At 38.9% G+C, this 26,498-nt stretch overlaps 1 protein-coding gene across 1 annotated transcript in view; it reads left to right on the plus strand.

The window, feature by feature from the left end:
- The window catches only part of DNAH11 (dynein axonemal heavy chain 11), a 361,390-nt gene that overhangs the window by 1,431 nt on the left and 333,461 nt on the right, over nt 1-26,498 (plus strand). The window contains exons 2-8 of the mRNA XM_064290057.1: nt 676-819; nt 10,391-10,587; nt 11,342-11,531; nt 12,524-12,623; nt 18,590-18,801; nt 24,532-24,765; nt 25,895-26,062. Coding sequence (XP_064146127.1) covers nt 676-819; nt 10,391-10,587; nt 11,342-11,531; nt 12,524-12,623; nt 18,590-18,801; nt 24,532-24,765; nt 25,895-26,062 — 1,245 coding nt within the window. The remainder of the gene's footprint in view (nt 1-675; nt 820-10,390; nt 10,588-11,341; nt 11,532-12,523; nt 12,624-18,589; nt 18,802-24,531; nt 24,766-25,894; nt 26,063-26,498) is intronic.

Here is a 26,498-nt window from a genome sequence, read left to right on the forward strand (position 1 = left end):
GCCCTGGAGTCCATGCCGACTCACCCTAAACATCCCCTTAAGGTTGGGGAGGTTTTTTTTAAAATATAGAACTTAGGGTTTTGTGAGCTTTGAAATGTTTCCTATTGCTAGGGTCCTAATTGTAACTTTTTTTTTTTTTTAAGTTTGTCAATAGACAAGGAGATAGAACACTTAACTCTAGTATTACCTAAGTTAGTCATTCACAAGTCAGGACTTGTGAAAATAGAATGTTTTGGTTAAGCATTTTTATCCTTTGTTTTGAAGATATAAATACAAATGGATGACTTTTCCCTGTTTTTACCTCAGTTTAGCTTATTTCTAAATAAGGAAGGAGTATAGAATAGGTTTTGCTGAGACTGAAACACTCTACATGGCCCTTTGTTTTTACATATGCAATTTTATGGTGTGTAATGATCTGGTGTAATTGACATGCCTTTTAAAGGTGCCGGTTCACACCAATAATACTGTGAAATTAGCTTTATAAAAGAACAAAGAAAACCATAAGCTTTGTGAATAGGGGAGAAGAATGCAACAGCCTTATTGTAAAGGGAGGCAAGATGTCAGGTTTTCTTTCTTCTGCTACCAGTCCAGCTGTAAGTTGGATGCAGTAAATCGTACTTGTTAACATGGAAACTACCTAGTGAACTTGAACTAGTTATCTTGCGCTTGTTTCAGATTCCAAGAAATGCAAAACAAAAACTGGTTTATATTGCCAAGAAGATTACTGAAAGCACTGGAATAAATGATTACGCTCATACTTTTCTCTTCGGAGAGTTACCTGCATCATCTCTTGGACATGTGACTGCTTTCCTAGATGAGGTACTAGTCTGTCTTTAATATTCGAATCTTTCATTTATCATCATGACACTTGGAATTATTGGGGCACAACTCTGGCTATTAAAAAAGGAGCTAATAAGAGAAGCTAGTCAGCTCTTTTTTTTTTTATTAACTTTTATTGAGCTTCAAGTGAACGTTTACAAATCAAGTCAGACTGTCACATATAAGTTTATATACACCTTACTCCGTACTCCCACTTGCTCTCCCCCTAATGAGTCAGCCCTTCCAGTCTCTCCTTTCGTGACAATTTTGCCAGCTTCCAACTCTCTCTATCCTCCCATCTCCCCTCCAGACAGGAGATGCCAACACAGTCTCAAGTGACCACTTGATATAATTAGCTCACTCTTCATCAGCATCGCTCACCTACCCACTGTCCAGTCCCTTTCATGTCTGATGAGTTGTCTTCGGGGATGGTTCCTGTCCTGTGCCAATAGAAGGTTTGGGGACCATGACCGCCGGGATTTTTCTAGTCTCAGTCAGCTAGTCAGCTCTTTTGCTGGGTGGATGGAATGATAGCATTTACCCTATTTTCCTGAAGTGAGTTGATAGTTGCTGACACTCGTATTTAATAGTTGGTAATTTTTTTTTTTTTTTAATTGAAGGGATAGTTTATCTTTCTTTTCTCTCTCCTTCTTCCCTCCCTTTCTTTAAATAATGGCACTTGTACTTAGCTGTAGGTTTTAAACTTAAGATCAGGGTAGAGGCAGATTTACACTTTGGAAATAGGTATTAGTTTTTCAGATTCCTCTTAGTTTCTAAGTACCACTTACATCAGATGGAAAAAGATAATACGAAAAAAGTGATATAAATGATTGCCTTTAAATTCCTGTTTTTCTTCCCTGAAATCAGAGAAAGTTTCTCTAAACCAATTTTACTTGACTTTTAATGTGCATAAGAACCACCTGGGGATTTTGCTAACGGCAGATCGATTAGCTAGGTCTGGGGTGAGCCCAAGACCCTGTCTTTCTAACAAGCTCTGTGATGATATTGATGCTGCTTGTTCACCGACCAGCTTTGCAAAGTACTAAATAATCAGGCTCCATAGAACTAAAGCAGTGGTTCCCAAACCAGGGCTTTGAACTGGTTCTTTCTGGTTTGAACCCTTGCTGAGAATTTGCATTCTAACAAGTTCCCACTTGATGCTAATGCCACTGGTTAGGAACTAACTCTGAGAATCATTAGTAGAACCAAAACCAAAAAAACAAATCCATTGCCGTTGAGTCAATTCTGACTCATAGCGACCCTACAGGACAGAGTACAACTGCCCCATATGGTTTCCAAGGAGCACCTGGTGGATCCTAACTACTGACCTTTTAGTTAGCAGCCGTAGCTCTTAACCACTATGCCACCAGCTCTTCTGCTAGTAGAGCATTGGTTCTCAAAATTTATTATATGTAAGAATCACCTGGAAATCTTGTTAAAACGTAGATTCTGACTCAGTATATTTGGGGTGGAAATAAAATTCTCAGCAGGGGTTCAAACCTAAACTAACTGGTTCGAAGCCCTGTCTCAAATTTTGCTGAACCTTCGAATCACCTGGGGGGACTTTCTAACTACCAATTAAATCAGAACATCTCGGGGTGGGAGCCAAGCATCGATAATCACTGAAGATCCCCAGGTGATTCCATTGTGCAGCAAAGTTTGGGAACCACTCAGATAGTCTACCTGGTCACTTCTGACAGCCCAGTTGCTAAATCAGACCTCAGTAATCAATGCAGTCCTACCAAAGGCAATATTTAAGGTAGGAATAATCACCAACATTTATTACTGATGATTTACCAGTCCCCTTTTTCACACTTCTTCAACTTCCTGAGTCTCTTTGCCGCCTTCTTAATGAATTTTCTTGCTGCCTTTGGGCTAGCCAAAGTCTCCTCCTCCCAACTTTTGTACCCTACCTAGGTTCCCCCTCAACCCTCCGCCAGTGAATAGCCTTCACATTAGCTGATTTCTGCAAGATGCCAGAAGGAGAATTTTGTGTCTTCAACATTTGAAACAGGTTTTAGTATTTTAAATTTTATTGTGGTGTAAATATACATAACAACACACAGCATTTGAACAATTTCTATATGTATAATTCAGCAACAGTGACTTTATGTTCTTCAGGTTGCGCATCCCTTCCCACTACCCTTTTCCAAAGCATTTCACCACCATTAGCATAAATTCAGTGCCCTCTAAGCAAAAACTCCCCCTTTTACCCTCCCTCTCACCATGGTAACTACTAATAATCTTTGCTTTCTATATATTTTCTTATTTCATATAAGTGAGATCATACAATATTTGTCCTTTTGCTGCTGACTAATTTTATTCAGCATGATGTTTTTCAGAGTTTGTCATTGTTGTGGCATGTCCAGAACTTCATGTCTCTTTATGGCTAAGTAGTATTCCATTGTGTGAATAAACCACATTTTGTTTATCCTTTCATCTGTTGAGAGACATTTTGGTTATTTCCACATTTTAAAAGTTGTGAAAAGTGCTACAATGAACATTGCTGTACAGGTTTCTGTTTGTGTTTCTGCCTTCACTTCTGGGTATGTACCTAGGATTGGGATCACTGGGTCATATGGTAGTTCTGTGTTCAACCTTGAGGTTCTACCATACTGTTGTCCATAGTGGCTGTACCGTTTTACATTCCCACCAGCAATGGATGGGCTTCTGTTTTTTCCAGCAACCTTACCAACAGCTGTTGTTTTTTGTTTTTGTTGGTTTTCACCATTACCTCTCCCCTGAGTTACTGCCTTAGCTTCTTAATAGGTCTTCCTGCCTCACTTCTCTGCTCAGACCCTGAATTGCCTATTTCACTCAGAATAAAGGCCAAGAACTTACTGTGGTCAGGACTGAGCTCTGTTACTCACTCTGGATCACAGCATCAGCCTTCCTTGGAAACAAGTTACAAATACAGAATCTCAGGCCCTACCTGGAGCTACTGAATCAAGCTGGTCAGATGAGTCTTACACTTACTAAAGGATGGAAAGTTCTCAACTCTCTAAACCGATCTCCTTCTACTACTCTCACCTGTTAACTCATGGCTGTCTTGCTGTTCTTCGAACAAGTCAGGCACACTCTTGCCTGGGAACTTTGCTCATGCTGTTTCCCTGCCTAGAACACTCTTCCCCAGATACCCACTCAGCTAGCACCTTCATGCCCTTCAAGTCTTTTGCTGAAATCTCTCTTTTCAGTGAAGCCTCTCTCTCCAGAAGAGTAGAGAGATCTTTGTAGGATGGGAAGTAGAGCAAGGCAAGGGAGGTATTCACTTCACGAGCAAAATTTAAAGTGTGCAAAAAAAAAAAAAAAAGCCGCCATCATGAAGATAATATTTTAATGAAAGATTTTAAAAAAATTTAAATTTAAAAAATGAAAATTTTAACTAAAATTAGAAACAATGCTATGCCAAATCACACTGGAGCCTGAGGCAAAAGGAAAAACCAGTAATGCTGATCCTGTCTTTATTTAAAATTCTTACATTTTGTTCATGAGTTTGTTTTAATTGGTTTTGATTTTTGAGGAAAAATTGCATTAAAATATTATTTATCTTGATGAGTGAGTGTTTGGGTGCCCCCTTAAATTTTATCCTCAAGGCCAGTGCCTTACTTGACCAACCTTAGTCCAGCCCTGATTCTCTGTTTTGCTCATTGATGTGTTCCAAACACTTGCCATGTCCCTGACACCTAGTAGGAGCTCAGTAAATACTTGGTAAATGAGTGAAGGTTAAATAAAGGCCAATGGATATCCTGTTCTTACTAAGACAAAAAACTGGAGCTCTAAGGTATTTTTTTTTTTAAGAGAAAAAAACATTTTGTTGTAAGATTCAAGTTGATCTCTGCTGTTTCTATTTAAGTTTTTGATATTTTTGTGAAAAACACACTTGAGAAAATTTATGCTAATAAGCCTACAATTGTCATTTAAACAGCATTTATTGCACATCTACTGGGGGCCTGGAGGTAAGTGACTCAGTTTCTGCTCTCAGAATGCATGCAAGGAGTCCCTGGGTGGCATGACAGTTAAGTGCTTGGCTACTAATGGAAAGGTTGGCAGTTCAGATCTACCCAGAGGCTCCTCCGAAGAAAGGCCTGGAAATATACTTTTTTTTTTCTTAGTTTCTCATTCGATAGTTTATACATGAAGTGCTCCATAACATTGGTTTAATTCACCACAATGTGTTAGCACTGTTACATTTCCATCCTGTTTCCTGGTTTCCTTTCGTACTGACTGGTGGTCTACTTCTGAAAGACCCAGCCTAATCAGGGAGACAGACAACTAACCCACCAGTGTAGCCAGGGCTATGATAGGGGTGCTACCAGATTCTGTGGGTGCCTATGTGAGCATCTCCCCATATAGAGGGTGTCAGGGAGGAAGGGGAGCCTTAAATAGGACATTCGTAAGTCTTGGGCAGTTCAAATCCACCAGCTCCTCCTTGGAAACCCTATGGGGCAGTTCTACTCTGTCCTGTAGGGTTGTTGTGAGACAGAATTGATTCAACAGCAACAGGTGTCTTTTTTCTGTAGATCACTTAACATCTGTTAATAATTTCTAGTGCTTCTTTTTGCTTTCAAAGCATTTCCGTTTGGATGCTAAATTACTTGGCCCTTCTTCAAGGATAAGCAGGAGATAGCTAGATGTAGGATGGAGGAAGGGCATTCTGGGCAGAAGGAGCAGGAAGGACAGAGCACAGAGGTGGGGAAGTGCAGGTCACGTTTTTAGAAATGGGGAAATTTAGTGTAACTTAGTTTGGGAATGAGAGAATGGTGAGAAATAAGGCTGGAGAGGCAGATTAGAAGATAAATAGCCATCATGGAACTTTACATTCAAATAGTTGCTAGTAAAGCCAATTGTCAAATCCAAATCCAAATCCATGTATTTAGTGGAAGACAGTAGTGGTGATGCGTGTTCTATGAAAGTTTTTTTTTTTTTTTTAATCAGGGACAGCTTAATTTGACAGTTTTGATGGTAAATGGAATGTTTGTGGTCCTTTATGACTTGCATTCCAAGCTAATCAACATCTAACTTTCCTGGAGGTTTGTTAGAAGGAAAAAAACACTGAAGGCAAGGATTGGTAAATTCCTGACTCAGTTGGAGAACAGAAGGGACCATGTTATTGAGGGAGTAATTGGCTTAGGAAGTATTGAGGACAGTTTCCAGTGTTATGATCTTTAAGTGGGATAGAGTGAGGAAGGGAATAGACCAAGTGTTTGAACTGAAGGAGGGGAGGAAGTTATTTGTGACTTCATTTTTTTTTCTCATTTAAATGACCTTGCAGTGCTTTAATTGCTTTTGTGTGTGGCGTTTCTAGCCATGGTCTTGTAACCCCCTACCCAGGTGATGGTGTGATAGGGTAATTGTGGCCTGCCAAGGGAATTGGTCAGTTTTGCCTTAAAAGAGAGCCAATTCCAGAGCAGAGAGGAGGAGCCCACCACCACCAAGGAAGGCGAGACCAGCAGGAGACACTCGGCAACAGGAGACAGCGTGGTAGCCTTCCTGGCCCATGGAGAGAGAAAGCTGAGTGCCTCTGGGCAGAGACAGAGGGCCAGAGAGAGGCGTGCCTCCAAGCACAGCTGGGGAGAGGCTATCCTGATGGAAGAACTGTATCCTGGGTGTTCCTGAGCCCTAACTGTAACTGTTACTTCCCTAATAAACCCTGTAATTGTGAGTATGGTCTGTGAGTTCTTTGTGGCCATTGCAATAAATTATCAAACTCAGTAGAGAGTCCTGTGGGAGGGATGGTTGGTGTCAGACTTAATAAAGATGGCACAGAGAGGAGATGAGCCTGACCTGCCTCATGGGAATCAGCCTTGGGCTGCTGATCTTGATTCTCCTTTCCCCTTGTGAAGTAAGCCGTTTTAGAGACCTGTTATACTCTCAATCAGTATTCAGCATTGTATAGTCTTGGGAGTTTGACTCAGATATAGTCTGATTAACGGTGGTTGATGATGATATGCTGGGGACTCCTAAACTTCACTCGCCAGCAGAGCCCTTTCTCCTAAATCCAAAGCTCAGGCATCCCCCTGCCCTCCTGACCCCTCTGTTGTCGTTAGGTGCCGTCGAGTCAGTTCCAACTCATAGTGACCGTATACACAACAGAACGAAACACTGCCCCGCCCTGCGCCATCCTTACAACCATTGTCATGCTCGAGCTCACTGTTGCAGCCACTGTGTCAATCTACCTCGTTGCGGGTCTTCCTCTTTTCCTCTGACCCTGTACTCTGCCAAGCATGATGTCCTTCTCCAGGGACTGATCTCCTGACAACGTATCCAAAGTATGTAAGACGCAGTCTCGCCATCCTTGCCTCTAAGGAGCATTCTGGTTATACTTCTTCTAAGGCAGAGTTGTTCATTCTTTTGGCAGTCCATGGTATATTCAGTATTCTTCGCCAGCACCACGATTCAAAGGCGTCAATTCTTCGGTCTTCCTTATTCATTGTCCAGCTTTCACATGCATATGATGCGATTGAAAATACCATGGCTTGGGTCAGGCGCACCTTATTCTTCAGGGTGACATCTTTGCTCTTCCACACTTCGAAGAGGTCCTTTGCAGCAGATTTGCCCAATGCAATGCGTCATTTGATTTCTTGACTGCTGCCTCCATGGCTGTTGATTGTGGATCCAAGTAAAATGAAATCCTTGACAACTTCAGTCTTTTCTCTGTTTATCATGATGTTGTTCATTGGTCCAGTTGTGAAGATTTTTGTTTTCTTTATGTTGAGGTGCAATCCATACTGAAGGCTGTGACCTTTGATCTTCATTAGTAAGTGCTTCAAGTCCTTTTCACTTTCAGCAAGCAAGGTTGTGTCATCTGCATAACGCAGGTTGTTAATGAGTCTTCCACCAATCCTGATGCCCCTTTCTTCTTCGTATAGTCCAGCTTCTTGTATTAGTTGCTCAGCATACAGGTTGAATAGGTATGGTGAAAGAGTACAACCCTACACACACCTTTCCTGACTTTAAACCAATCAGTATCCCCTTGTTCTGTCCGAACAACTGTCTCTTGATCTATGTAAAGGTTCCTCATGAGCACAATTAAGTGTTCTGGAATTCCCATTCTTCTCAGTGTTATCCATAATTTGTTATGATCCACACCTCTACTAAATATATAATAGGCATCAAACCTAATGGGTCCAAAATTGAACTCCTGATCTTCCCCGAACGTCATTATGTGTCCCCATATGTTATTGTTTATAACTATATTGCATTGTATAAAGATACTTAGCAAAGCATATAAACGATGTGTGCTTATCTCAGTAAATGTTGTGTCAGCCTTAATAACTGAATGTTTACCAGGACAAAATGGAAGTAGTATTTTGTTGTTCTGAGTGTCTGGGCTTCCTCTTTGGAGATTCCAATTTAAGAGGTCTGGGAGGGGCCCAACCAAACCTGTTGCTGTTGAGTTGATTACAACTCACAGTGACCCTATAGGACAGAGTAGAACTGCCCCATAGGAGTGGCTGGTGGATTCAAGCTGCTGACTTTTTGGTTAGCAGCCGAGCTCTTTACCACTGCACCACCAGATCCCTGTATTTTGAAAGTGTTTCCCAGGTAGTAGTCATGTGTACCCTTTCTGCTGATTCAAGAACCCTTATAAAGAGAAACCAACCAGTTTAAACAAGGAGAAAATGAAGAACAGAAGTAAAGAGGTACACAGCAAAGGCACTGCAACTCTTTTTATCTGTAGTTGTTTAGCTCCTCGGTAAACGCATCTAAATTCAGTGAAAATTTGTCATTTTTCTTACAAATCATAAAAATGAAACGAAAAATTGCTGATTTAGAAGAACACTCAAAACTCCAAATTAATTGAATTACTACTTGGTGTATAGTTTTTTGATAACAGAATGTGGAGTAATTAAGTACATCCCAGGTGTATTTGTTACGAATTATATTTGATACTCTAGCTGTTTGCTTGGCTAATTGCTTTCTTAAACATGTGGTTCAGAATTTCACAGCAGCTTTAGCTATGATTTATGGCACACGTTTAATTTTAAGACAAAGTTGGCTGGATCACAGAATAGTAGACAGTATAAGTCTGAAGCAGAACCCATTACCTCCTGAACATTCTTCTACTCAGGGCAGTTCTTATAACGAGGGTCATGGTTTCTGGGTCCTAACCCACTGAGCTTATCGAGGGCAGGAGCTATTTCTTATTCATCTCTATATTCCTAGCTTTACATGTGGTGGGTGCTAAGCAGGAAAATGTAATAGTACAATTATCATAGTTTACTAGTGCTGCTTTAACAAAAATATCACAAGTGGGTGGCTTTAAAGAACAGAAATTTATTTTCTTACAGTTCTGGAGGCTAAAAGTCCAGATGAGGGTCTCGGCTGTGTTGATTCCTTCCTTGTTGGTAGCTTTCCTTAGTTCTTGATGATCCTCTCATGGCATCTGTCTTCTCCAATATGTGCTTGTCTCTCTGTCTAAAGAACATTTGTATAACTCAGAAGCGGTTAGGTTTAGGCATATCCTATACTGGTATGGCCTAATTAACATAATATTCACTTGTATTATGGAAGGTAATTACATTACGTCCGCAGGTATAAAACCTGTTAAAACCATTGAGTCAATCCTGACTCATAGTGACCCTATAGGACAGGGTAGAACTGCTCCATAGGGTTTCCAAGGAGTGGCTAGTGGATGCAAACCACTGACCTTTTGGTTAGCAGTCCCATCTGTTAACCACTGCTACCACCAGGGTTCTTCCACAGGTGTAGCTGTTAGTATTCTAACACATTTTGGGGCAAAACAATTCAGTCCATAAAAACAATTTGGAGAGACTTGTTTCAACACCAGTAGGAAACAAAAATAAACTTTCAGGTTTATTTTTAATTAACTAGATTGTATTATCAGCATAAATTTTTTGAATAGCTATCTTCTGAGCATGTTAGTTAATCAAAATTTTGATATAATGCTAATAAACTGGATAGATTATATTAGGATAATGAAAAAATGATTAAAATTACTTGATGTTGGAAGAGGATTAGAAGGATGCTGAAAAGCCAGAAGTGAATAATTTTGTTTATTCAGCATACTTTTTTTTTTATCTAATATATGTGAGGTTCCAGGAATAGAAAAAAATAATTTCTAAGGGTTTTTACATACATCATTTCATTGGTGTTCTCAATTTAAAGGTAGAAGGAATTCTGAAAAAGGTCCATGTGGTAAAGTAAACATCTTTCTCACTACCCAAACATTAGTCCACTTGGATGCCACCTAGGGCTCGAGAAGATTAATTTACTCCTAGCTTCCATGTGATTCAAAGAGATTTTTTTCATTAATATACCTGCCAGTATGTTCAATTTGCATTAAAAAACAGTTTACTTGACTTGAGTTTTCTTACTTCATGCAGCATTCATGTCACAGGGACCCTCCACAAATGTCTACTTCACAAGAATTTGTCTAAGTCTAAATGGTTCACTGACTTTGCCCTCTCTTTGTAGGTATGGTATCATAGGAGGATCTTTATGAAATTGAGCGGTTTCGTTGCTGAATTTGTATGACAAGCAAATCTTTGAAGGGCACATTGACTGTAAATTAATTTAACTCCTGTGTACAATGTTTCTCTTTCTCTAGATTTTAGTGCCAATTCTTTCTAATAAGAGCAACCATAAATCCTGGTCCTGTTTTATTTCACAAGATTTGGAATGTCACATAGAGGTCATGAAATATAAAATGCATATTTTTAGGGGTAAGATGTCAGGAAGAACTCTTCTACCAATTCCCACTATTGTAAGAAAGATTGACCTGGATCAGCATCATTCAGAGACCAAGTAGGTAACAATATGATATATAAATCTTACTTAAGGCAGTTGCCATTGAATCAGTGCTGACTCTTGGTGACCCAGTGTGCAGAGTAGAATTACATTCCATAGGGTTTTCAAGGCTGTGACCTTTCGGAAGCAGATCTCTAGGCCTTTCTTCTGAGGTACCTCTGGGTGGAACCACCAGCCTTTTGTTTACTAGTGGAGTGCTTAAGTATTTGGGTCACCTAGGGACTCCAGATTTGGTTAAAATGGAGAGCCAGCATACCTATTTAATATCACACCCCTAGCAAACTGTTAGTAGAATATAGACTTGGTATAACTCATTGTGTTTTTAAAATAATGTGAAGAAGTATTGTATTTCTTTCAAAGTAGGCTTTTAAAAAACAAAGTGTAATCATTGCTATGATGTCAACAATGATATTCCATTAGTAAGATGGTTTTGAGGATGCGATAATTCATTAACAATGTTTTTTAATGTTAAAGACATGTAAATGACAATACCATATGGTCACAACTCAAATCCAGGTCATAAAAATAATGGATATCTGATTTTAGAGAAAGGGTTGGCAGTTCAAATCCGCCAGGTGCTCCTTGGAAACTCTATGGGGCAGTCCTACTCTGGCCTGTAGGGTCGCAATGAGTCGGAATCGACTCGACCGCACTGGGTGCTTATACTTAGAAAACTATTTATTCAAATTCAAGTCCTATCTTTATTTGGATCAAATTATTAATCTTTGAACTATTATTTCAATGTTTGTAGGCTAGAGGCGAATGAAAGGATAATGCTCCATGCAATTGAATCTGTGGTTATTAAATGGTCACACCAAATTCAAGAAACTGTAGAGAAAGATTCAGTACAGCCTTTGCTGAACGGTCTTCACTTGAATCCTCAAATTGAGCTAGATTTCTGGAAGATGAGGAGAGAGAATCTATTATGCATTTATGATCAAGTAAGTAGAAAAAACCAAGACCAAACCACTGCTGTCAAGTCAATTCCGACTCGTAGCGACCCTATAGAACAGAGTAGAACTGCCCCCATAGGGTTTCCAAAACTGCAAATCTTTACGGAAGTAGGCTGCCACATCTTTCTTCTGCAGAGCAGGTGGTGGGTTCCAACAGCCTACCTTTTCGTTAGCAGCTAAGTGCTTTAACCACTGTACCACCAGGGCTCCCTCAAGTAAGTAAGTAGCCCTAGAAATTGCTTCTAAATTGAATTAGTAAAGTCAAGTGTGGAATTTGGTCTCCAGAGCAGTGATTTCCAATCATTTTAAAGATTTAACACGCTGTCTTTGTTTGACTGAATAGTCTCTCTTTTCTTACCCCCAAAGTGCTGTCTGGTATATACTTTTAACATTAATGGAGGTTAAAAGTGGTTTTGTCTTTTTGAGAATGTTTTGACAGTATTTGAGATAACTGGAAACCCTTTGCGACATTGGAAAAGGAGTGGCTGCCCTGGGAAACACTAAAGATTATAAGATGTAATTAATCTAGTTGATTTAATTGACTTGGGAAGGAGTGAGGTCTTGTCTAGTGGAGAGATGAAGCTTTGAAAAAGCTAACTTTGCATCTTATGCAGGGTCTTGCCATGCAAGTTACTTAATTTAAGGTCCTAAAAACTAAGACATTCGATCATATGTCTCTTAGGGATTTTCTGAAACAGAGCAGACATTTTTATGTGAAAAGTTAATATTTTCCATATATATTAATATATAAACTGACAATGATTTTCTTGAAAAAGTAGGAAGACTATAAATGCAAAATAAAATGCAAGCTTAAGGAAAAAAAAATTTTTAATTTTCAACTTGAAACCAGATATGCCTTTGAGTGTTAAATACTGTGTGTATTATGCATGAGTGGAATATAATTTAAATATTTTATTACAGAATGCTTTTATTTAGCAATTAATCCAGTTTGTAGTAACTTTTTTTTTTTTTCAATTTAGCTCCAGACTCCTATCGTCCTCAAAATGGTTAAAATCCTGAAAACTAAACAAAGCAGCTATTTTCCAACTTTGAAAGACATTTTCTCGACTGTGGAAAATGGTGAGACTCTCCTTCCTTGGCTTCGCATCAATGCCGTTCACGATCTGGCTCCTGCCTGCTCGGCCTCGTCGTCTGCCCTCCAGTGTTAGTGTGTTTATGAAATGATTGCACTTGATTCTTCTCATGATAAATTCATCTCATCGTTTCTACTTTATCCTCCAGGCATACTAAAGTGTTTTTAGTTTCTCTGCTATATAGTAGGTACATACCAAAAATTTGGCTCCAGACTGAAGTTGTTAATATATACACATGCATACTTGTGTATCTTCATTTGTGTATACATATATACATAAGTAGCATCTCTCTATATATTTTAGTATATACAATATAAAAAATTTGCCATTTTAACCAATTTTAAGTGTACAGTTCAGTGACATTAGTTATATTCACGATGTTGTATAACCATCACGAGTATTTCAAAAACCTTTTCGTCACGCTAACCAGCAACTCTGCTCATTGCACAATAACTCTCCATTCCCTGCCTCCCCCCAGCCCCTGGTAACCACTACTCTGCTCTGTCTCTATGCACTTGCCTATTCTAGATATTTCATCTAAGTGGAATCATACAATATTTGTTCTTTTATGTCTGACATTTCATTTTGCATGTTTTCAACATTCATACACGTTGTAGTATTTATTAGAACTGTTTCTCTTTTTTTTATTATTGTACTTGAGATGAAGGTTTACAGAACAAACTAGCTTCTCATTAAGCAGTTAGTATACATATTGTTTTGTGACATTGGTTCCTAACCCCACATGTCGACTTTCTCCCTTCTCAACATTGGTTCCCTATTACCAGTTTTCCTGTCCACCCCCCTCTCCACCGCCTTCTTGTCCTTGCCCCTGGGCTGGTGTGCCCCTTTAGTCTCATTTTGTTTTGTGGGCCTGTCTAATCTTTGGCTGAAGGGTGAACCTCAGGAGTGACTTCATTACTGAGCTTAAAAGGGTGTCTGGGGGCCATATTCTCAGGGTTTCTCTAGTCTCTGTCAGGCCAGTTAAGTCTGGTCTTTTTTTTGAGTTAGAATTTTGTCCTACATTTTTCTCCAGCTCTGTCTGGGACCCTCAATTGTGATCCCTGTCAGAGCAGTCAGTGTAGCCAGGCACCATCTAGTTGTACTAGACTCAGTCTGGTGGAGGCCGTGGTAGTTGTGGTCCATTAGTCCTTTGGACTAATCTTTGCCTTGTGTCTTCAGTTTCCTTCATTCTTCATTCCTGAAGTGGTGAGACCGGTGGGGTATCTTAGATGATCTCTCACAGGCTTTTAAGACCCCAGACACTACTTACCAAAGTAGAACGTAGAACATTTTCTTTATAAGCTATGTTATGTCAGTTGAGCTAGATGTTCCTCAAGACCATGGTTCCCATAGCCCTCAACTCAGCAATTCAGTCCCTCAGGGAGTTTAGATATATCTGCGGAGCTTCCATGACCTTGCCTTGTACAAGTTGTGCTGGCTTCTCCAGTATTGTGTACTGTCTTAACCTTCGCCAAAGTTACCACTTGTCTATTGTCTTATTTAGTGTTTTCACCTCCCCACCCCTCCCCTCCCTTGTAACCATCAAAGATTATTTCTTTATGTGTCAACCTTTTCATGAGTTTTTACAGTAATGGTCTCATATGATATTTGTCCGTTTGTGATTGACTTATTTTATTCAGCATAATACCCTCCAGATTCATCCATGTCATAAGATGCTTTGCAGATTCATCATTGAGAACTGCATTTCTCTTCATGGCTGATAGGGTTTTCTTGGCTTTAATCTTGATGCAAGCAGATCATCAGGCATTTTTTTCAAGGTACTGCTGGGTGGGTTCGAACTGCCAACTTTTAGGTTAGCAGTTGAGCACAAACCATCTGTGCCACCTAGGGACCTACACAGTAGGTGTACCTCAATAAATAGAAGCTGTATTTTTTTTCTATTACTGTATGATGAACGTTTTCTGTGGCTAAACCTACAGGGATGAATCCCAGGGGTCAGTAAAGTCTTATGAGTACATGGCCTGGAGCTTCAGAAATAATACTTTTCAGTAGAACAAGTGGCCTAAACTCATTGAAAGTTAGAGGTAAAAGGCTCATCTCAAAGATGTCCTTGAGACCCTGTAAAATCATTAGACATGCTGATCATGTTTTAAGAGCACTTAACTGCTAAAAAACAGATGTAATTATTTAATTTTGAAATTAGCATTGGTGAAAATGTACTGATTTCAAACAAAACAGTTCCCGAACCATCTTTTTCTTCACAGGGCTTTATTGTTAGGTGGGCAGATTAATGGGCTATATGTTGAGTCAAATGGGTAGGGGCATACCCATCACCTAGTGACAACCAAAAACCAGAGTCTTTTAGGAAAACACCAGAAAATAAGAATTCACTTGACTTCACTCCCTACCTTCGTAAATAAAAATCTGTTCTCGGTTAATCAAAGGTGTTAAAACCTCAAAAGCTAGAGCTTTGAAATGGGGTCTGAATGGGGATTCTTTTAGGGTACATTAAAAGAACAAATTTTAATCAAGAGGAAATTTGGATTAGATTAAGCAGGAACTGATGACACTTAAATGTTTAAATGTTTTCTTCATACCTGTAGTTTTTTAAAGTATTTTCTGCTCCGATGCTTAATTTTTTGAGGTAAAATTCATGTAACAAAATTAAATGTTTTCAAGTGTACTGTTCACTGTATTTAGTACATTCACAGTGTTTTGCAACAATCATCTCTATCTCATTCCAAAATATTTTCATCACCCATGCTTAACAATGTTAAGTTACATTTTTATTAAGAATATAATAGAAAATTTCCCAATCATTTCATGAGCTACTTTATAGGAACCTGGAATGAGACACTAACCAATTAAATTGTGCCAGTGCCAAGTTGTTCTTCTTAGGTACCATCAAGTCATCCAACTCATAGCAACCCCGTATATAACAGAATGAAATACTGCCTGGTCCTGCACCATCCTCACAAAAGTTGCTGTGCTTGAACCCATCCTTGCAGCCACTGTGTCAGTCCATCTTGTTGAGGGTCTTCCTCTTTTTTGCTGACCCTCTACTTTACCAAGCATAATGTCCTTCTCCAGGGACTGATCCCTCCTGATAACATGTCAAAAGTAAATGAGAAGTCTCGCCATCCTCGCTTTTAAGGAACATTCTGGCTGTACTTCCAAGCCAGATTTGTTTTCTTCTGGAAGTCGATGGTATATTAAATATTCTTTACCAACACTGTGATTCAAATGCATCATTTCTTCTTCGGTCTTCCTTATTCATTGTCCAGCTTTCACATGCACATGAAGCAATTGAAAATACCATGGTCCTTAGTCCTTAAGGTGCTATCTCTGCTTTTTAACACTTTATAGAGGTCTTTGGCAGCATATTTGCCCAATGCAATGTGTCCTTTGATGTCTTGACTGCTGTTTCCATGGGTGCTGACTGTGAATCCAAGTAAAATCCAAGCCAGTTGACTAGAAAGCTGCCTTCCATATTTCTTGGCATAGACGAGTGAACACCTCCAGTGCTACATCTGTTTATTGAAACATTTCAACTGATATTCCATCAGTTCCTGGAGGCTCATTTTTCACCAGTGCCTTCAGTCCAGCTTGGACTTCTTCCTTCAGTACCATCGGTTCTTGATCATATGCTGCCTCCTGAAATGGTTGAATGTCGACCATTTCTTTTTGGTACAGTGACTCCATGTATTCCTTCCATCTTCTTTTGATGCTTCTTGTGTCATTCAGCATTGTGCCAATAGAATCCTTCAGTATTGCGACTCAAGGCTTGAATTTTTTCTTAAGTTTTTTTCAGCTTGAGAAATGCCAAGTGTGTTCATCCCTTTTGGTTTTCTAACTGCAGGTCTTTGCACATGCCATTATCCTACCCTACATTGTCTTCTTGAGCTGCCCTTTGAAATCTTTTCTGTTCAGCTCTTTTACTTCGTTGTTTCTTCTTTTTGCTTTGGCTACACTACATTTGAGAGCAAGTTTCAGAGTGTCTTCTGACATCTATTTTTTTGTCTTTTTCTTTTTAATAGCTTCTTGCTGTCTTCATGTATGATGTCCTTCCACGTTCATCTGGTGTTCTGTCATTAGTGCTCAGTCCATCAAATCTGTTCTGGAGATAGTTTCTAAATTCTGGTGTGATATACTCAAGGTGGTACTTTGGATCTTTCATGTTTTAGTTTTCTTCAGCTTTAACTTGAAATTGCATATGAGCAATTGATGGTCTGTTCCATAGTCAGCCCCTGGCCTTGTTCTGACTGATGATGTTGAGCTTCTCCATCTTTTTCCGCAGATGTAGTCGATTTGATTCTGTGTATTCCATCTGGCAACGTCCACGTGTATAGTCACCGTTTATGTTGTTGAAAAAAGGTATTTGCAATGAGTAAGTTGTTGGCCTTGGAAAATTAAATTAAGTGATCTCCTGCATCATTTTTATCACCGAGGCCGTATTTTTCAACTACCAATCCTTCTTGTTTCCAACTTTTGCATTAAAATCACCAATAATTATCAATGCATCTTGATTGCATGTTTGATCAATTTCAGACTGCAGAAGTTGGTAAAAATCTCCCATTTCTTCGTCTTTGGCGTTAGTGGCTGGTGCATAAATTTGAATAATAGTCGTATTAACTGGTCTTCCTTGTAGGCGTATAGACATTATCCTCTCACTGACGGCGTTGTGCTTCAGGAATGATCTTGGAATGTTTTTGGTGATGAATGCAACGCCATTCTTCTTCAAGTTGTCGTTCCTGACGTGGTAAAAAAAAAAAAAATTTTGACGTGGTAGACCATATCATATCCAATTCAAAATGACCAATACCAATCCACTTCAGCTCAGTAATGCCTAGAATAGGGATTTTTATGCATTCCCATTTCATTTTTGATGACTTCCAATTTTCCTAGATTTATGTTTCATACGTTCTATCTTCTGATTATTAGTGGATGTTTGCAGCGGTTTCTTCTCATTTTGAATCATACTGCATCACTAAGTGAGGGTCCCAAAAGCTTTACTCCATCCACATCATTAAGATTGACTCTACTTTGAGGAGGCAGTTCTTCCCCAGTCAGATTTTGAGCACCTTCCAACCTGATGGACTTACCTTCCAGCAGTATATCAGATAATGTTTCACTGCTATTCATAACGTTTTCACTGGCCAGGTTGTTCAGAAATAGACAACCAAGTCCTTCTTCCTAGTCTATCTTAGTCTGGAAGCTCTGCTGAAACCTGTCCATGAGTGGTAGTGCCAAGTAGCTAGAAGGAATTAAAACTCTAGTGATGTAGCTTGTAACCCAAACCATAAAGTGAACATTTTATAAAGATGTTTCATTTTCAGTTTCCATGGGGTTGAGTAAATTACTTTAGACTCTAAAGTCTAAAGTCTTTAATCACAATTTGGTTATTATGTTGTCAAGTAACTACACCGGTACTCTTCTGAACCATCACCCATCTCTCAGTCAGTCATACTGTGGTGGCTTGTGTGTTGCCCTGATACTGGAATCTATGCCATCGGTATTTCAAATACCAGCAGGGTCACTCGTGGTGAACAGGTTTCACTGGAGCTTCAAGACTATGACTGATTAGGAAGAAAGGCGTGGTGACCTACTTCTGAAAATTAGCCAGTGAAAGCCCTGTGGATCACAACAGAATATTCTCTGATGTAGCCCTGGAAGATGAGCCCTCTAGATTGGAAACACACAGTGGCTGCAACAATGGACTTGAGCATACCAAGAATCATGAAGATGGTGCAGGACCAAGAATGTTTTGTTCTATTGTACATGGGGTCACTATGAGTTGCAGCCGACTTCAAGTCAACAGACAATAGTCTTCCAAAAGGTGGAATTACAGATGGACAAAGTCTTTCAAACTGATCATATGTGTATTGTGATAAGTAATGTACAAAGAAACATGACAGCGTTTAAGTAAAGCCATATTGCTTTACATTGTAAAATAATGTGCATCATGTTCACTGTGGTTCTCTTTCCTTTCAGCTCTCCTGGAAGCCCAGGATGTGGAACTTCACCTGAGATCCCTGAGGAGACACATTCACTGTCTCCAGGAGACAGAATTCCCACAGACCCATATATTAATCGCCCCACTATTTCATACCTTCTGTCTGATCTGGAGTCATTCCGAGTTTTATAATACCCCTGCTCGAATTATAGTTTTATTGCAAGAGTTTTGTAATCTCTTCATTGACGAGGTATGTTGCATTAAAAAACAGGAAAAATAAGAAACATTGTTTCGTGGTAGGTTTTATTAAACTAGTGACGAACACATAATCCCGGTATAGTCAGAACATCATTTTGCTTTTTTTAGAGGAGCTTTTTTGGTAACAAAGGCTAGATAACTTTTTATCCTAAATGGCAAGGTAAGGGAACTCTAGAAATAACTCAGATACAGTCAAAGGACAGGTTGTTATTGGATTTTGTTAGTTCAATATGCAGCCTTTCTTCAAAGAGACTTAAGGCAGCTCCTAGTAAAAGATAGATGCACGGTACCTCCTTTGTAGCTTTCCCTTTGGTTTCCACAGGAATACCGGCTGAGGGAAGACTTTCAGGAAGTGAAGTAAGTTAAGAGAATCTTGTCAAAAAAAAGAAAAGAAAAACATATATGTATGTAAATAGCAGTGGAATTGTATTGAAAGACTCTGTCTTGAAAGTATTCTGATTCATGGCTGATCCTTAAAACTCTCTTATACTGTTTTCTCTAATCAGTCACCTCATTTAACTTGCAATTTTTTAAGTGAACTGCCTCTCACCCTTTCCTCATCCTCTGAGTGAACTCTCATTCTTTTTGTGTCCATAATATCAGAAAATATCACATAATTTCAGGGCAAAAAAATACTTGGAATCACATTCATTATCCAGTGGCTCTTAATTAGTGTATGTATCTCAGCCACCTAAGGAGTTTTTGTAAAACAAATGCAACTTAGACCCATTGGATCAGAATGTGTGAATTAAATCTCCTCTAGCTACAACTGACAGACTGAAATTAAATAGGTTTGAGAATGAGAGAGTGTGAGTGTGTGAGACAGAGAGGGAAAGTAAGGACAGATGAAGCAAGTAGTATTAATGTCAATTCCTAATGAGGCTTTAAAAAAATCACTAACAAAATACCATGTATATATATTTAATACAGAATATATTCTAAAGTATTTGGAGAATACACTCAATGTATATTTGCCCCAAATATATGAAATATATTTAATATTAAATAGATATATTTAATAGAAGGAAACCCTGGTGGCATAGTGGTTAAGTGCTACAGCTGCTAACCAAAGGGTTGGCAGTTCGAATCTGCCAGGCGCTCCTTGGAAACTCTATGGAGCAGTTCTACTCTGTCCTATAGGGTCGCTGTGAGTCGGAATCAAATCGACGGCACTAGGTTTCGTTTTTTTGTATTTAACAGATAACCTAAGTAAAATGCCCAATGCAATGCCTGACAATTAATAGAAGCTCAGTAAAAGTTAGTTGCTTCTTGTTCTCTTGTCCAAACTGTTGACTTACAATCTAGGTGCAACTATAGATAAGAGAACACCAGGTCAGTTCCTTGATGTATTTTCTCACCACCTCCTCTGGCTTCATTCTATTTGTTTCTCTTTTATATAAACTCAACTTCTGCACTGTCGTTAACCAAGGGCACTGGGCCCTAATGGCATGGATCTACATGTAGAAAACCACAATCCCTGTTGTGGTGTCAAGAAGTATAACAACCACTTCTCCCAATCCCTTTTTTAGGGCTTCTCATCTCGCTCTGAGAATAATCAAAACTGTGTTACTGCAAAGCCGTATTCATGTATTAACCCCAGAGCTGGTCATTCATTGGTGTAGGTAGCTTGGAAGGAGTCCTGGTTACCTATAAGCCTGTAAACCTGTTATTTCCAGTTCTTGGTCTGTGTCAACAGCCAGAGTTTGCCAAGATCTGGAGGAAATAATGTAGCTTCTCTTGTTCCTTAGTTACTATATCAGGCTTCTGTCCAAAATTTTCATTGACCTGGTTTCCTTGATTCCTTGAGTGGCAGATCCTGGACTTTGTAATTAATCTGCCCCAACAGGTTAGGAATCAAAGACCAGCAATGAGCCACCTTTCATACCTAGGTTCCCTGAAGAGCTGAACTGGGAAGTTCCCTCCTTCTGCATTGTTTGTCACCTAATTTTATTTTTTCTGCTTATTTAATGCTTGTATAGTGCCTGCTATTTGCCAGGTACTTTTCTAAGTACTTTACAAAAGTTTAGTAATTTAATCCTCATAGCAATACTAGGGCATAGGTACAATTTAGTAAGTGGCAGAGACTCTTAACCACTGTGCTGTTCTCCGTATTTTAAAGGAACAGTTTTTATTTCCAGTTGCAACATAATACGTGGTATGCTAATGATAATTGTAAAATATTCTCATTGAATAAAATTCATAAAAATGGAAATAGTCCTGCAGTGCTACCACCCTAAAATTCAGTGTTTTTTATTTTTCTTCCCCCTAAACTTATGGATATTTATGACATTTTATCAAACACACATTTCTTATTTATTTTTTAGCTTCTTTGAAAGTGATTTTATTGTCACTGGACATTTTGGTTGTTTCCAGCCTCTTCTGTTGTAAATAACTCTGAGAAAACTTCTTACAACAATCTTGTTTTCCTTAACTTAGATAATTTGCTTAATATGAACGCTGATGCTGATCAAAGGGTACAATCTTTTCGTGACTCTTGGGCAATACTCAGTATTTACTAGTTGTTTTCTAAAAGGCTATGTTAATTACATTGCTATAATCAATGTGTAATAAATTTTACTATAACTCTCCAACTTTGAGCATTACCATTTTTTTTTTAATTTTGGGTGATTTATTAAGTATCTGATAGTACCGTGTTGTTTCTTATAATTTCTACCTTGCATCATTTGTTTGATTACACATTTCCTGTGTTTTTTAGTAATTGCATTTCTTCATGTAGCTTTTCACGAACTATTTCCAAGAATCTATTGACCTCAAGGAAACCCTGGTTAACATAGTGGTTGAAAGCTACGGCTGCTAACCAAAAGGTTGGCAGTTCGAATCTACCAGGTGTTTCTTGGAAACCGTATGGGGCAGTTCTACTCTGTCCTATAGGGTCGCTATGAGTTGGAATTGACTCGACAGCAACGGGTTTATTGATCTCAATGTTTTAACGAGACATTTGTATCTTCTGTATGTTATATACATCAGAGACCCTAAGCTGGCATTCTATCAGATGTGTTCGAGCCGGAGACCAATACAGTGTTTGTATTACACAATATTTAGAAGATCTTTTTTTAAAAAAATTGTGACCAATACTTACATTGGGACGGCCTCATTAAAATCCCAGAGTTCTAGCTACCACTGAAAAGTTAGAGGCCTCACAACACTGGCTTTGCCATCCTCATTGGCACAGTCAGTTGTTAGAGCTGTGGGTGTCGCTTTAGATGGGTCACGTGCTGTCCATGTGACTGTGGTCTCCTCCGTTGGCTGTTGTTCCTGATCTGCTTTGCTTAACTTCATTATCTGCCTGACCCTATCAGGTATTAGACATAGTCAGAAACCCTTTGTTACTTTTGTAGCATTATATCATTGATATGGGTGTGGCCTGCCTAGCCCCACCAAATAAATAGCAGTATTTTAATTTATAAACGTCCCTGAGTAGCACAGACGGTTTGCTCTCAGCTACTAAAGTTTGACAAAGCTACCTGGTGGCGTTGTGGAAGAAAGGCTGGGCACTCTGCCTCCATGAAAATTATAACCAAGAAGGTCCTACACTGTAACACATCAGGTCGCCATGAGTCAGAACTGACATGACGGCAGTGGGTTTGGTTTTGGTTTTTATTTTAATTTAGGAGGCCCTGAAATAGTACCAATTCATGCTAAATCTGGTGGTTCTTTTTTGTTTGTGCTGATACCACTAAAAGCAAGATAACAGAGCTGGCGCATTAGACAGATACTATAGGAAACAGAGAAGAATTCAGAGCTAAAGCTCTAATGGGGATCTTTAGGTTTACTTAATTCATCCCCTTCGTTTTGCAGATAAGGAAGCTGAGGCCCACTGAAGTGACTTAGCTGATGTCCCAAAAGCAGTTAGTAGCACCTAATTGGATCGGGTCTCCTGCCTCCTGCTGATGATGCTTTTCCCCTCACAGACCCTGTGGCCCAGGAAAAGGATATAGATTGAGTTTACTAATCTAGGATACCGAGTACTCCAGCTTTGCCTTATGATGTCTTATTCAACCATGGGCTGTATGAACAGAGAGAGCTAATTGCTTTGAGTAATACAGAGTTGGCCAGGATTGGCTCATGTATGTGAGAGTCAGGCGAGAAGCACACAAATGAATCTAAGAATGGCTTGCCCAAGGGAGGTTGCTTCAGGTGTAGGTAGCTAGGTAACAGGCTGCTGAAATAGAAAGCAGTGGAGCTATCTCCATAGATTTCAGCGTCCTAAAAAAGAACATTTGTTGTACAGAATACATACAGATATATGGAACCCCTAACCCGCACCAAAGTGTAAACCATTTTAAAACTCAGACTGCTAAGAGATTGCTCATAGTTCTCTTCCCTGTTCTGTGCACAGCATTAGCAACTTCTATGTAGAAGCTAATTTTCCATTCAGCCTGAGTGGGAAATAAGAGCATAGATTAAAATCTAAAGCCAGAACTTGAGTGATGTCTAGTCAATAGAATAATTAGACAATTAAATGCTTTTCTTACTACTTTACAAATTCATGGCGTAGAGTCTGTATTGTATATAAAACTATTGCCACTGATGGGGGAAGGGAGAAGGGGGATTGATATTATGTCTACATTAAGAGAAAAAAAATCATTCCATCTGTTATGTTGAACTTGGTGGCTTTCATTGTGTTCTCCATTAAAATGTCTAACTTTCTAAGTAACCACAAAATTAAAGGTACAAAATTTAAATCTATAATTTCATATGAAGTTAAGATGCATCAAGAAGATCAAGAAGAAATAGTATTCAAGAAAACCTCAAAATTCATAGGTTCTTGAAGAGGGGAATTCCAAGTGTTTATTCATAAAAGAAATATGGAGAGTGAGGAACTTGGAGGAACCTGGAGGATAGGCCTATGAGAATTTGACCAGAGCTACATGGATCAGCTAGTCTTTTTGTTTGTTTGTTTTTAGACTCTTTCTCTTCCCTTTCCTCTACTCAAAACTAGTTCATGTGGCATACCTCAGCTAGTTTTATGTCATATAATGCTGCTTAAGCCCCCAGAAAAGAAGTTTCTTAAAAGAATTTTCAATGCTATTATCAACTTATATCAGCTCTTTCTCACCTTTGCGTGTGGCTCTGTACTGCCAGGTAGTCCCATTGCTGTTGAGTCAGTTCCAACTCATAGAGAGCCTATAGGACAGAGCGGAACTGCCCTAGAGGTTTTCCAAGGCTGTAAATCTTTACAGAAGCAGACTGTCACATCTTTTTCCCACTGAGCAGCTGGTGGCTTTGAACCATCGACCTTTTGGTTAGCAGCTGAGGGCTCAACCACTGTGCCACTAGGGCTCCTTACTGTCAGGTAAGGTGACCATATTTTCAAAATCTATAGTCTGATAGATTCCCTCCCCTTCCTGGATCGTGTATTTCTTTGTAAAAAAAAAGACAATTGTGAAGAATAGTTGCTTGCAAGAATATCCATGCAAATTCTGATGACACAGTTGTCACACCTGTGGGGCTTAGCAAAAATTAGTCATTGCTAGAATGTGTAAATTCAGAAATAGCAGGATTTCTTGCAGATCCTTCTAACTTATACAAGTATGTCATTGAAGCCGAAGTGTCTGAATTTCTTGAATTCCGGCTTCCAGTCTCACAGCAGAGCTGGCCTCATTCTAGACATTGTCATTTCACATTGGCTCATTGAAACAGAGGTGGCTACAGTAAAAACTGTTAAACTTTTTTTTTTTTTTAATCATCATTTTCCTAGGCAATAGCTTACCTTTCACCTGAAGACCTGTTCAAGGGAGAAATTGAAGATTCAATGGAAAAGGTGCAGATTGCCATTCACATCTTAAAGACTTTCAGAAATTCTTTTTTCAACTATCAAAAAGGATTGGCACGCTATTTCACAGGAAACAAAGAGCTGAAACCATGGGATTTCCAGTCTCACCTAGTGTTTTGCAGATTTGACAAGTTTCTCGACCGTTTAATGAAAATAGAGGTATTTATTTACTAGCTTGTAACGTGTTCATATTGTAGGTGCTTTCAAAACTCCTTCAGCTTTTCACATTTCAGAGAATCCTTTATTCTATTTGGTAGGTGGAAAGTCCCTTCTCTTAGTGATTCTAACCAGGTCACTAAGCCGGTGCTGTAAGAATAGTTGTAAAAGCTTTGACTTCTTTTTTATTCCATTATTTTCACCGAGTTTAAATGGATCCTTCCAGGTACCAGTGTCCCTTGACTTAACAACTTTCTCAATTCCTGGAAGATACTTGTAAATCAGGCGGCTATAAATGAATCTCTCTTTTCCCTTATGTGTTTGAAATTGGAATTCCGCACCTGAAAACTGATTTGATAATGGAAAACATCTCACCATCTTTTAGTACATAAATATATATTATACAATAAAAATATTAAAACCATTCATGACCGTTGAAAGAACACGAAAATTAGTATGTACTCTGTATAAAAGTTTTAAAAATACTTAAAAACGAACATTGAATGAATACAAACACCCGTGTACACACACACTCTGTTTCATGGAATAAACTGGCTAAGGTTTTTTTTAAAAAAGTTTGTACCAGTGATACTGCCTTATTATCTTTCTAAAGCTCTTTCTAGCAAGCTTGGGGTTTTCGACTGATAGAAGATTTATCAAATTTCATTCAAAATTGGAGCTTTATGTGTTGAAAACTCTCATAACTTAGTCAGCCTGAATGCCTCTTAAACTCTTTGAATGCTAAATACCTGACAAAGGGCCACTTGCATCACAGGTTCCTAACAGCCTGAGTTCCCTTTCGCTAAGGTATAATATACTGCAAAGTGTACCTGGCTGGAAATAGGAGTTTTGGTTATTACCCGAGTATCTGGCTTATAGTTAGAAGGATGTAAAATGAGGGAGTCCTGTATCTAGCTGTGGTGGACTGCAAGAGAGTTTTCAGTAAATAGGAAAATAGGAGTATAATGTTAACAATTAGTGGTCATTTTCTTGAATTAAATCATTAATATTTTCTATCATATGCATGCCTGTGGACTCAAAAGTTTGAAAATGTTCTGTCTTCGAAACTTTGAAACGTTCTTTCACTGCTCGATTTGGTGTTCAGTGTTTACTGCCCTGTGTTTTTACAAAGGATGTATTTGTCACCATATTGGAATTTGAAAAGCTGGAACGACTTGAATTTGGCGGTACCAGGGGAGCAATTTTAAATGAACAAACCTACAAGATGAGTGAAGAGTTTATGGAACTCTGTGAAGTTTTTCAGCAGAGCAAGTATGACCCAGCTGATTATGATAACATGGTAATATTGTACCTTCGCATTTTCATTTTATAGAATTCTATCAGTTTAACATGAGGAAGGACCATAGGTCCCAGTGGCAATAGGTACCAGCAAGTCCACCCTCTCTAGGGCCTGAGGAAGTTAAATGACTTGCCTGAAGTCTCTTGGCTAGTTAGTGGCCGATCAGGAACCAGAGCTTGGGCCTTTGCATTTTTAGTTTAGACCTGTCTCGACCGTAACTGTGGACCTCTGTCCGGATTTGTTCCTTGTTTATGCCTATTGAAAATGAACTTTTCACCTTAACTCATTTTGACCTGATTACCTGAAATCCATGTAACTTGTGTGCTTAATTTTAACCTTTTCCTGAATTACTCTAATATTTTTAGTCTATTTGGACATTTAGTTTTATCTCATTCGTTACATCTTTTATTAAAATGGGTGCTGTTGCCGATATTTT

The sequence above is a fragment of the Loxodonta africana genome, chromosome 8, assembly GCF_030014295.1.
Source record: "Loxodonta africana isolate mLoxAfr1 chromosome 8, mLoxAfr1.hap2, whole genome shotgun sequence".
NCBI lineage: Eukaryota > Metazoa > Chordata > Mammalia > Proboscidea > Elephantidae > Loxodonta > Loxodonta africana.